Source organism: Echinops telfairi, unplaced genomic scaffold (genome assembly GCF_000313985.2).
Source record: "Echinops telfairi isolate 266 unplaced genomic scaffold, ASM31398v2 ScPeMD7_17;HRSCAF=63, whole genome shotgun sequence".
In the NCBI taxonomy this organism is placed as follows: Eukaryota; Metazoa; Chordata; class Mammalia; order Afrosoricida; family Tenrecidae; genus Echinops; species Echinops telfairi.
In genome coordinates, this window is record NW_022103914.1 from 582871 (window position 1) to 596030 (window position 13160).

The 13160-nt window shown below is 43.8% G+C and overlaps 1 protein-coding gene across 1 annotated transcript in view; it reads left to right on the forward strand.

The window, feature by feature from the left end:
* CSTA (cystatin A) overlaps positions 1 to 13160 on the forward strand; it is a 25995-nt gene that overhangs the window by 10267 nt on the left and 2568 nt on the right. Inside the window, exon 2 of the mRNA XM_004712301.1 lies at positions 7035 to 7136. Coding sequence (XP_004712358.1) covers positions 7035 to 7136 — 102 coding nt within the window. The remainder of the gene's footprint in view (positions 1 to 7034; positions 7137 to 13160) is intronic.

Sequence of the window (13160 nt, forward strand, 5' to 3'; positions counted from 1 at the left end):
GCAGTAATGACAGAGCATGCGCTGTTACACAAAAACCGTGACACAGTGAAGCTGTGGAAGTCGAAGCGCGAAGTGGCAAGGGTTCACTGTAACCTCCTCTCTGGGGGACGGACAACAGAAAAGTGGGTGAAGGGGGACACCAGACAGTGTAAGATATGACAAAATAAAAATAATTTTAAATTTTTCAAGGGTTCATGAAGGAGGGGGGAGCGGGGAGAGGGGGGGGGAATTGAAGAGTTGATACCAAGAGCGCAGGTAGAAAGCAAATGTTTTGAGAATGATGATGGCAACAAATGTGCAACTGTGCTTGACCCAGTGGATGGATGGATGGATTGTGATAAGAGTTGTATGAACCCCGTTAAAATGATTAAAAATAAAGAACTAAAAAAGAAATAAAGACTTAAAAAAAAAAGAAAATGCAATCCACACAAAGACTCAAAATGCTTTCCTGCTCAGAATCTTAAATCTAATACAAGTCTCGGAGTCATTCCATTCTCCCATTAATTGATGACGCCTCAGAAACCCTCTGCAGGGTCGACAGGAGTCAGGATCCGGTGATGGCGGTATGTTAGAAGGAATGAAGGAGCCCTGGTGCTGCAGTGGCTACGTCCCTGACTGCTGACTGAAAGGTCAGAGATTTGAACCCGCTGGTTGTTCCGTCTGTTTTAGTAAAGATTCATGGCCAGGGAAACCGTGTGGAGCAGCAGGGTCACTGTCAGTTCAAATTAACGTGATGGTACTCAAGCACTACAACAATGAATCACGACATTAAGAATCTTGTGAAATATCTATTTAAGACCTTGGCCAAATTTTTTTATTTGAGTCCTTTACTGCTAAGTTGGAAGAGTTTTCTTTATATTCTGAATATTAAATGCTTATCATATTTGTGGTTCCCCTAATTTTCCCCCAGTTTGTAGATTATCTCTATGCTTTGTTGATAAAATCTTTCAATGCACAAGTTTTCCATTTGATTCAATCCAATTTACTTATTTTGTCTTTTGCTGCGGATACTTTTGGTATCCTATCTAAGAATTCCTTGTTAAAAACTAGGGCCCACAGCATTACCTCTATGTTTTCTTCTAAAATTTTTATGATATTAGCTCTCACATGCAAGCCCTTGGTCCATTTTGAGTTAATTTTCATATATGATGTGAGATCTGAGTCTAGTTTTACTATTGTGTATAAATAAATTCAATTATCCCAATTATTAAAAAGAATAGTCTTTTATCATTGGATGGAATTAGCACCTTTGTCAATAATCAGTTGACCATGGATACGTTTTTTTGGACTGTCAACTCTAGTCCATTGGTCTATCATTATACCAACTCCAAGCGGTTTTGATTACTGCAGCTGAATAGTATGTCTTGACATCAGGAAGTATGAGTGCTTGTACTCGAGTCTTCTTTTATAAGAATCCTTTGGTTATTTTGAGGTTTTTGTTCCATATACATTTGAAAATTATTTTCGCATTTCTGTAAAGAAGGCTGTTGAAACTTTAATGGAAATTGTGTTGAATCTACAGATTTGGGGGGTAGAATAGACGTCTCAGACAGCTTTAAGGGAACACCAACTGAGGGAAAACTCCTTTGCAGAGGGAGTAAATAGACCATGAGAGAGGAGTTACAACATCAACGGAAAATGAAGCTGAATATTCGTGGAATTTTACAGCAAAATTGGATGAGGTCAAAATAAGCAACCACTCAAAAGATTTGGAGTTAGGAAGACTTGAACATCTTTGGTGGAGGGAGGCGGGGTGTAGAGGGGGAACCGATTACAGGGATCTACATGTGACCTCCTCCCTGGGGGACAGACAACAGAAAAGAACGTGAAGGGAGACGTCGGACAGGGCAAGATATGACAAAATAATAATTTATAAATTATCAAGGGTTCATGAGAGAGGGGGGAGCAGGGAGAGAGGGGAAAAATGAGGACCTGATGCCAGGGGCTTAAGTGGAGAGCAAATGTTTTGAGAATGATGAGGGCAATGAATGTACAAATGTGCTTTACACAATTGATGTACGTATGGATTGTGGTAAGAGTTGTATGAGCCCCCAATAAAATGATTTTTTTTTTTTAAAAGAAAATTATAATGGCAACATATGTATATTAAAAAAGAATGTCTTTGAAGGCAGGGAAAAAAAATGGTTTCCCTCTTATGAAGCTAAAAGAGACCAAAGGGCTCATTGTGGTATTATGTACTCAAGGAACCCTGTCATGCAGGGAGTTAAGCAGTGGGCTGCCAACGGAAAGGCCAGCAGTTCAGACCCTCTTGCCCTTCCTCAGGAGAAACACGAGGCAGTCTGCTTCCCTAAGACACACAGTCTCAGAAGCCTGAAGGAGCAACATACACAGAGGTGCTTGATACAACTGATGAATGGACTGTTATAAGAGCCCCCAATAAAGTGACTTTTAAAAGAAAGACAGCGAGCTAAAGGAGCAGCTCTATTCTGTCCTTCAGGGTCCATCGGGCTTGAAGTCGCTCCAGGGCAGTGGCTTGGGGACTGGAGGATGGAGGAGAAAGCCCCTCTTCCGAGACTCTGTCTATTAGTTTAAGGTCATCCTTTTTCCATTCTCTTTCCTACTCAGGCAAGCCCTTGTGAAAGAAAATAGCCAGGATGCTTTCCTTTTAAAAAACATGCATTATAAGGACAATATATAGATCCTGATAGAATGGGAGAAAAATGTGAACCAGAACCTCAGATTGCTGTCACACACACACACACACACACACACACACACACACACACTCTCTCTCTCTCTCTCTCTCTCTCTCTCTCTCTCTTAATCAGCTGATTGAGATTGAAGGACTCCAAGAGATGATTGCCTTGAGATTCTCTTTAACCTTAAGGTCACCTTGTGGTTTAAAAATATATCAGTGCCATCTAGTTGATCCCAACTCATAGTGCCCCTATAGGACAGGGTTGAACTGCCCCCTCTGAGTTTCTGAGACTATAACTCTTTATGGGAATGGAAAGCCCCATCTTTCTCCCACATAGCAGCTGGTGGTTTCAAACTGCCAACCTTGTGAATTGCAGCTCAATGCATAACCACTATACCACCAGGGTTCCTATGAGGAAAAAGGAGGAGAAATATATATATATATATATATATATATATATATATATATATATATATATATATAGAATATTACCCATAAGTCCTTGTCTCCTTTGAAACACCATCTATGTATATATATGTGTGTGTATGTGTATATATGTATATGTATATATGTATATGTGTATATATATACATATATAATTTCCATATATATGGGTAATATATATGGAATATTACCCATAAGTCCTTGTCTCCTTTGAAACACCATCTATGTAAGACTAAATGCCCGGCAACTGTTTTAAAACAAAGATGAGCTTGTAAAGGCGCAGGGAGACTAGATTAATAGAAATGTAAACACGAGAAGAGAAAAAAGGAGAATATTCACCACGGTAAAAAAATCCAACACCTGTCACTGAACAAAATTGTGTAGAAATTGTTGAATGGGAACCTAATTGTAGGTAAGCCTTGACTGAAAACACAATAAAATATTACAAGATATGTCCATCGAGAGAGAGATTATATACTGAGTACTGTGTCAGTGATGGAGGAGGGAGCTTCAGGTCTATTTTCAAAATGGACTAAAGATCTGAGAAACACACAATGAAATAATGAGCTATAGAAGCCCGTTCCATGAACAGTGATAATACATGTCATTAAAAACCAAACGGATGACCCTCATAGCAAAGCCATTATCTTGTATGTCAATAATAGTCATCGGATGAGAATGCTGGCTATGTTTGTGTGCAGAGAGGAAATGTTACTTCAGTAATTATTTTTAGAAATAAAGGCAACTACACAGACACAGTGTGTATATATACACATACACACCCCTGTGTCATAAACGTAACTGCCAAGTTGCATACTTGGCGACAGACACACAGACCAGGGCTTCTGTCAGGCAGAACATGCCACAAACACCCCCATCACAGGCACACCCTGGATGGCTCTGTTCACCTCTGAACACTCCCCCCGCCCATTCAGTAGCAGCGCAGCTAGGTAGCCACTCACCCTCCCATCGTCATTAGCACATGCCTAGCCCCCACTCCATTACTCACAGCCGGACCCCAGGGTGGGTGGTTTCATACACTCCAGACCTCCGCCCCTGATTTCCATGGCGCTGTGAGCATCTGACATTCCAGTCCTCAATTACAGGTCACTCCCACCACCTCCTCTTCCTCCTCGGCTTCTATTCTTGGCCCAGACAAAGTTGCTCAACGAAGATGCGGAAACCACAGAAAGCTCACCCTTTACAGATCAACAAATTCATGCCAAACAGCTGCCACAGGACGCTGGGGCCGACAGAAAATCTCTCCAGCCCTGTTAGTCCTCTTCTAGAAACCCTGTACCTGCTCTCCCCTCAGCGCCTCAGTCCTAGACCACATGGCCCCGTCAGCAGTGGCTTCAGTCCCTGATCCTCTCAAGAGGTTGTACTCACATGACAAGAAACCAAAACACACTTCCATTGATTGAGTCACTTCCAACTTACAGTGACCCTCTCTATAAAGTTTCCAAGTGGGCCGGGTGTTACAGGAGCAGACAGCCTTTTTCTCCTGAAGAGTGGCTGGTGGATTTGAACTGCCAACCTTGCAGTTAGCTGCCCAATGCCCATCCAACAGTGCCACCAGGGTTCTTGTGTGACTCAAAAACTCTCCCATTTGCCTTCTCTTCCACTCAATTTCATCCCTCCCTTCAGTCTTAGTCTGTTATATTTTCTTTGTGCCAGCCTTTTCCTCCCTTATACCAGTCGCCATTGTTTATTTCCTCCTAGATACATATGGCACTAACAACAAGAGAGTCCTGGGTGGAATTCTCAACCAGAAAAAGGACATTAGGCAAACTTAAAATAGGACCTCTTGATACTTAGTAATATTACCCCACAATAACTTCCTGGGTTTGGTCATTGTACTATGGTTAGATAAAATGCTAATGTTAGGGATAAAGGAATTCAGTCCACTATCTTTGCAACCTTGTTACGTCTGAGACTTTATCTAATTTTTAAAAATTAAGTAAGTAGTGGTGATTGCTTTGCCAGTTTTTATTCATCAAAGGCATATATGTATAACTATTTAAGGAGCCCTGGTGGTGTGGTGGTTTTGCGTTGGGCTACGATTCCGAAAGGTCAGCAGTTCAAAACCATCATCCACTCTGCAGGAGAGAGATGAGGCTTCCTACTCCCTGAAAAAGTTACAGTTTCACTTTATTAGGTGGCACTAGTCCTTGACAAAGAACATCATGCTGGTGAAGGGTCAACCACAAGAACGAAAACAGGAACCCTTCTGCAGTGTAGCAACGATGAAACACACACCTTTCTTCTAGTTCCTAAATGCTTCCTCCCCGCAACTATCATGATCCCAATTCTACCTTACAAATCCGGCTAGACACTGGTACAAATAGGAACTGGAAACACAGGGAGTCCAGGACAGATGAACCCCTCAGAACCAGTGGTGAGAGTGGCGATACCTGAAGGGTGGAGGGAGGGGGCGGTAGAAAGGGGGAACCAATTACAAGGACCTACATATAACCTCCTCCCTGGGGAATGAACAACAGAAAAGTGGGTGAAGGGAGATGTCAGACAATGTAAGACATGACAAAATAATAATAATTTATAAATTATCAAGGGTTCATCGGGAGAGGCGGGGAGAAAATGAGGAGCTGATACTAAGGGCTCAAGTAGAAAGCAAATGTTTTGAGAATGATGTTGGCAACAAATGTACAAGTGTGCTTGACACAATAGATGGATGTATGGATTGTGATAAGAGTTGTACGAGGCCCCAATAAAATGATTTTTTTAAAAGAAAAAGGAAATGGATTGACACAGTGGTGGCCCCAGTGGGCTCAGACGTGGCAGCTGTTGTGAGGCTGTCTCAGAACATGGGTGTGTTAGTGTGGGTACTCTACAGAAACAAATCCATGGAAACTCATGTATAAGAGAGTTTTATATAAAGGTTAACTGCGCATCAAGAAAACATCCCAACCCAGTGCTGCCCAAGCCCACAAGTCCAACATTAACCCATATGTCTGACACCAATCCACAAAGTCCTCCTCCGTCTCACAAAACAGATGCAATGATGCCGACTGCAGGAGGAAAGCTGAGTCAGTGATTGTGTAAACATCGCAGCACTGGCAGGGGTCTCCGCACGGGTGCTCCAGCACCCAGGGCTGCATCAGGGACGTCTTGCAGGGAGCGAGCCTTACCAGCTGAAGTGGGGAACTGGCTAAGGCAGCTGCACCCTGGTCCGACCATCAGAAAGCAAAAGACTCGAGAACTAGAAAGGCGAGACTCACCGAGCCATCTATCTCTCCACCCTTCAATTAACCCCACATGTCTTTATGGGCCAGGTTGGTCAATAAACTAAGTCAATTGGGTTGCTAGAAGTCAAACCAACTATAGACAGCACACAACAACTCTAGAAGCCACAGGCAACGTGGTGTGGTGTGAGACTGACACTGAGTGCCCAAAGACTTCCCCTGACTTTTGTTGCTCCTGACCAAATTCCACAAGCTTTTGCTTTGTTGTTATTTTCACTGTCATGTGAATTAGAGCTTAAATCCTGAGCACTAGGTTCTCAGAAAGCTACAGTTAACATAAAAACCCCAAATCCATTTTGAAGCGGAAAAAAAAAGTTACAGTCTCGGAAACCCACAGGGGCACTTCTACCCTGTCCTATAGGGTCGCTATGAGTTGGCATCAGCTCGATGGCAGGGAATTGAGTTATTAGAGTTTTACTAGTCAAAATGTCACCGTATTGCATTATTGAGTCCATATAAATTCAGCCTAAAGCAACAGAGTTTGACATTTTGGTTAGCCCGTTCCATCTCCTGAAAGGTAAGCGGCTTCATTTCTGGTGCAACACTGACAATGACCCAGAGAGTGCCGTGCCATCTCCGAGGGCCTGTGGGAGCCCACGGCGCGCAGATCTGTAAGTCACTTTCACGGGTCCAGTAGAGTTTTGATCACTGTGTCCTCTTTTCTCAAGGTCAAGTCACAGCTTGAAGAACAGACCAATGAGACTTATGAAGAATTTGAAGCTGTTGAGTATAAAACTCAAGTGGTTGCTGGCGTGAATTACTACGTGAAGGTGAGAGTCGCACATCTGGCTCTGTGATGCTATCGTTCTGATTGTATGCACTGCGTCCCGTTTCCCCTAGCACAGCATTTGTTTCTTCTGGTCATACTTAAATGGCCAGTATGATACCACCCACGGGCAGTTATTGTGTTATTGTTGTTGTTGTTGTTGATTGCTGTTGAGTACGCTCTCCTCATGGCAATCTTACTTCCCAACTGTATCACCAGGCTTTTCTTCCTAGTCCGCGTTGGTCTGAAACCTGTCCACCCTGGGTGACCCTGCTGGTATTTGAAATACCAGTGCTGTAGCTTCCAATCTCACAGCAACAATGAGTTGCTTATCAAATCAATAAATGATCTTTTAAAAGGCGTAGTTAAAGGGCAGCGTAGTTGAAATTATTTTCCCTGGTAATGACTCAAAGTCATTCCTGAAATTCATTTAATTTAGACAAATAGGACCACGAAGGTCTGAGGTGAAATATGATTCAAGATAGGAGCCCTCGTGGGGTTGTGGTTCAGTGGTTAAAGCACTCAGCTGCAGGATGAAGGGTCGGCCCTGGGAGCCCACCAGCCCCTCTGCAGAAGAACGATGTCGTAGTCTCTGTCTCAGAGCTGTGACCTCAGAAACCCTAGGGGGCAACTCTTTGCTGTCCTTTGGGATTGATTTGCATTGGAACTGATAGGACAGGAATGGATTTTTAAGCTTCCAGGTAACATCTGGCTTCACTCCTTGCCTTCAGGTAACTGGGATATCACCTCCCACCTAATAGAGGAGGCAGCCAGGACCTCCAACCAAACATGCCCTGACCTGCGTTGCCATCTTTTGCTGTACAATGTCTGGATATTAAATTAAATCAATAAAAGAAATCTTTCTGAATTTAAAAGAAAGGGGTGGTATAAATATTTGAGAAATGCTCTCAAAGGAGGCCTCCACTACCCATCCATCAACTTGTTGTATTTATTCGCTAAGAGAGATTTGTGGAAATTACATAATCTCTCTTTATCAGTTGGCTCACCTGCAAAATCAGATATGTTCTAAATCCCACTCTGGAGCGTAGCGATTGGAAACGGAAAAGCTTGTGAATAGCCATCTAAGGTGCAACCATCGGTCTCTTCCCACCCAGATGAAAGAACAGTGAGAATACTGAGAGACACATGGAAACAATTAGTCCAATGGACTAATGGGCCAGGCAAACATCACCTAATTGTTTCCAATTGCTACGCGCCAGAGTGGGATTTAGAACATATCTCTGTGGTCTGCTGTATGCCAGTCAACTTCGCTGGTCTCTGAGACGACAGCCCTGCGCTCCGAACCCAGCTCCTCCTTGTTTGGTGACAACGGAAAGGTTTTCAAGACTTTTTTCTCTGAATGCGCTACTATATGTTTGCTAGTAATATCCTTGGTGGCAAATGGTTGCACGTTGCTCTCCAAATTGTTAAGATCAACAGTTCAAAACCACCAGCTGCTCTGTGGGAACAAGACGTGACTTTCTACTCCTATAAACAGTTCCAGTCTTGGAAGCTCACTATGGCAGTTCTATCCTGTCCTATAGGGTCGTGTGATAGTTACATTATCTGGTGTCAATTTGAGGATTCAGAGTTAAGGGGTGGAGTCTAAGCTGCCAATCAAGTCATAGCCAATGAGGCCTCTGTGTGGGCATGACCTTCTCGTAAGGATTCTAGGAACTCCTGAAATTCTTCCTTGGACATGGGAGACATTCTCTCTCTTGGCTTACTCCCTGCGAGACATTGCTGTGGGAAAGACACATGGAGGAGAGGCTGATGGAGCCAGACCTCTGGAGCTGGAGGAGCCATCTGGAGACTGCCAGGAGAAGCCAGCCCCTAGCACATCATTACGGGTGCAGTAGGTGCAATTGTACAGCGATAAGAAGTAAAGATTATAGTAAAGTTATAGAGAGCATGAGAGATAGAAGAGAAATATAGAAATAAATGGAGTCAGACACAATTCACGGTAGCATGCTCACCTCAGCCCTGCCTGGTGGTCCACATGGAGGGAGAGAGATTCTTTAATGCTGACCAAAGCTTTATATTCTCTGGGAACATCCAAGCCCCCTAATTACAGGTAAAAGACATAGGTCACAGGAAGGGGTTGTGCTATAGGTAATACAGTAATGGGAGGGGGTGGTCTAGGGGTATCCATGCAATAGAAAGAGGAGGGATTGGGGGTATACGTGGGGCAAGATGGGTGGATCCAAGATACAGGATGGCAGCCTAACTTTGGATGTCACCGAGCCTGTTTGACATGTTCCCTGGCTCAACTGATAGGGACCATTATCAGTAGGGTGTGAACTCCTCCTATAGGAACCAAGCTAATGGTCACAAGCCTTAGGGAGAAGCAATCCATTGTCTCCAGCAGCAGGGAGCAGACCCTCTGCTGTGGCAGGAAGAGACAGAAGTCCGGCAGAGATCGACTTCAGGGAGAATGCAAGCATCTGACCTCCCCACACAGGAGACCCCTGCCAGCACTGAGATGCTTACAATGCCACTGGATCCACAAGACTTCACACCCACTGGCTTGTGATCTTCCTGCATTTGACATCATTGCATGTGTTTCGTGAGTCTGAAGAGGTCTTTATAGATTGGTATCAGACATATGGGCTAATATCGGACTTATGGACTTGATCTGCACTGGGCTGGGATGTTTGCTCAATATTCAACTGATTTTGTATATAAAGCTCTTTCTTATACACATATGACTGTCTATGGATTTGTTTCTCTAGCCAACCTGGACTAACACAGTCTTTAGGAGTCGGAATCAACTCAATGGCAGTGAGTTTGGTTTGGGTCCCTATGTTAGACCGAGTTGACTAGAGAAAAAAATCCAGAGACATTCATATGTATATAAGAAAGGGCTTTATATTAAAGAGTAATTGTATATTAAGAAAGCATCCCAGTTGATGGACTTTGGGTCTCTGCTCAACCCCTCCCTCAATGCAAAAACACATTGTTCTAACAACCTGGCATTCTGTGATGCTCACCCTCCCAACATGATTGCTGAAGACAAAATGGGTGCACAAGCAAATGTGATGAAGAACACTGATGGAGCCTGACTATCACAAGATATAGCATCTAGAGTCTTAAAAGCTTGAAGTTAAACAAGTGGCCATATAGCAGAGAAGCAACAAGCCCACATGGAAGAAGCACACCAGCTGGCGCAATCATGAGGTGTCAATGGGATCAGGTAACAGGCATCAGAAGACCCGAAACACAACAACAACAAGACATATTGTTGAGAACAAGGGGGGTCGGAGCAGAGATCAATGGACAATGGAACATCCCCTCACAAAAGGGTCACAAGGAACGAATGAGTCAACCAGGATGCAGTATAGCACCGATGAAACACACAATATTCCTCTGGTTCCTTGAGGCTTCCTCACCCCCCACTGTAGTGAACCCAGTCCTGCCTTTCAGTTGTGGCTATACCAGAGCATGTGCACTGGTACAGAAAAGAGCTCATGACACATGGAATCCAGGTCTGATAAATGCCTCAGGAACAAAAATGGGAATAGCAATAGGAGGGTAGGGGGAAGGCGAAGAGAGAAGGGGAGGAAGGGGTAACCAATCACAATGATTGACACAAAACCACACATACCCCCCTAGGGGTAGAAACAATAGAAACTGTGGGGGAAGGGAGAGAGCAGTTGATGTAAGATATGAAAATAATAATAATTTATAATTTATGAAGGGGCTCCTAGGGTGGGAGGGTGGGGAAAGGAGGGACCAAAAGGGCTAAAATAGAAAGTAAATGTTTAGAAAATAATGATGGCAACATATGTATAAATATGCTTGATACAATTTATGTATGGATTATTATAAGAGCTGTAAGAACCCCCATAAAATGATCTTTAAAAAGAAAAGAAAACATCCCAGCCCAGTTCAGATCAAGTCCATAAGTCCATTATTAGCCCATAAGTCCGATACTAGTCTATAAATCACTCCTCAAACTCATGCAGTCACATGCAATGATGCAGAATGCAGGAAGATCACAGGTTGGTGGGTGAAAAGTCTTGTGGATCCAAAGGCAGTGGACGCATCTCCAAGGCTCTGGCTGGCATCAACGTGGCTCCATGTGGCTTGTCAACAGGAAGGTGAAGCAGAGAGAGAGTGTGGCCTGCCTCTCAGAAGAGAGAGAGGACGTTCCCAGAATCCTCATGGAGGGCCACACCCACAAGGAGGCATCATCAGGCTGTGACCTGATTGACAGGTTAGACTCCACCCCTTCACTCTTAAAATTCTCTAGTTGACACAAGGTTATGTAATGGCCTCAGTCCCTAAGAGGTGATCTCGGGGAATAGGCTTATTTGAAGAACATTTCAGTTGGACAGTCTCAAAGAGTCCATAGTCTCTATCTATTGTTCCAATTTGTCTGGTTTGTTTTTTTTAAGAATTTGAATTCTACTCTACTATTTGAGGTAGTTAGTTTATTGTGCCAACCTGGCCAATAAACACATGTGGGGTTAACTGAAAGGTGGAGAGATAAATGGCTCAGTAAGCCTCACCTTTCTAGTTCCTGGGTCTCTTGCTTTCTAATGGTCAGACCAGGGTACAGCTGCCTTAGCCAGTTTCCTGCTTTAGCTTGCAAGGCTTACTTCCTGCCAGACATCCCCAAGGAGAAGCCACATGGACCTACCCTGATGCATCCCTGGGTGCTAGAGCACCTGTGTGTAGAGCCCTGCCAGCGCTGAGATGTTTACACATTCACTGACTCAGCTTTCCTCCTGCAGTCGGCATCATCACATGTATTTTGTGAGATGGAGGAGGACTTTGTGGATTGGTGTTGGACATATGGGTTCATGGGATAATGTTGAACTTGTGGGCTAGGGCATCACTGGGTTGAATGTTTTCTTGATGTATACTTAACCTTTATATAAAACTCTCTCTTATACATGAGTTTCTGTGGATTTGTTTCTCTACAGTACCCAGACTAATACACCATTTGACTATTGATTGTCTTCCCAGCAAGACCCCGTCAGTGGTAGCTGAGCACCATCTAGTTCTTCTGGCCTCAGGGTCCATTAGGTCATGATGCATGGAGACTTGTTTCTTCTCTGAGGCTTTCAGATCTTCTTACTGATTTGCTCGTGATGAGGAGATGCCTGCTGGACCTCAGATGGCCAGTTGCAAGCTTTTAAGACCTCACACACTACTCACATCACTAGGATGTCGATTATGCTGTCTATGAACTAGGTTATGCCAATTTACTGGGTTGTCACATCAGATTACCTCTCTCAATTTTCAAACCCAGAAAAGCAACCTGGGGAGGTGTTTGGCTTTTATCTGAGGGGCATCTGTATCCATGTGTGTTCAGTGACTGCATGTGCTTTCACCAATGTATTTATAGCCCCATGACACTCCCAGGGAACCCTGGCAGCACAGTGCTGAGTGTTCAGATTGGTGGCTCAAACTCACTAGCCAATCTGTGGGAGAAAATGGTGGTTATCAGTGAGGATTCCAGACTGGGAAACCCTATAGGGCAGTTTACTTTGTCTTCAGGGCTACTGTGTGTTGGAATCAGCTGGACCACAATAGGGGTGGGGGGTGAGGGGGGTAGATATTGGTAGAAAGTGGGTTACAAGTAGGGCTGAGTGCCAGGTCAGCAATACACAACCACCAGCCACTCCACAGGAGGAAGATGAGGCTTTCTGCCTCTTAAGATGTACAGCCTTGGGAACTCCAAGGGGTAGTTCTACTCCACCCTATTGGTTTGATATGAGTCAGAAATGATATGAAAGCAGCGAGATTTGACACTTACAGACAGATGCTTCTATCTGGTCTCATCTATGTTGTTTTTTTTCTAATCATTTTATTAGGGGCTCATACAACTCTTACAACAATCCATACATACATCAATTGTGTAAAGCGCATTTGTACATTCATTGCCCTCATTCTCAAAACATTTCCTCTCCACTTAAGCCCCCGACATTAGGTCCTCATTTTCCCCTCCCTCCCCGCTCCCCTCTCCCTCATGAGCCCTTGATAATTTATAAATTATTTTTTTGTCATATCTTGCCCTGTC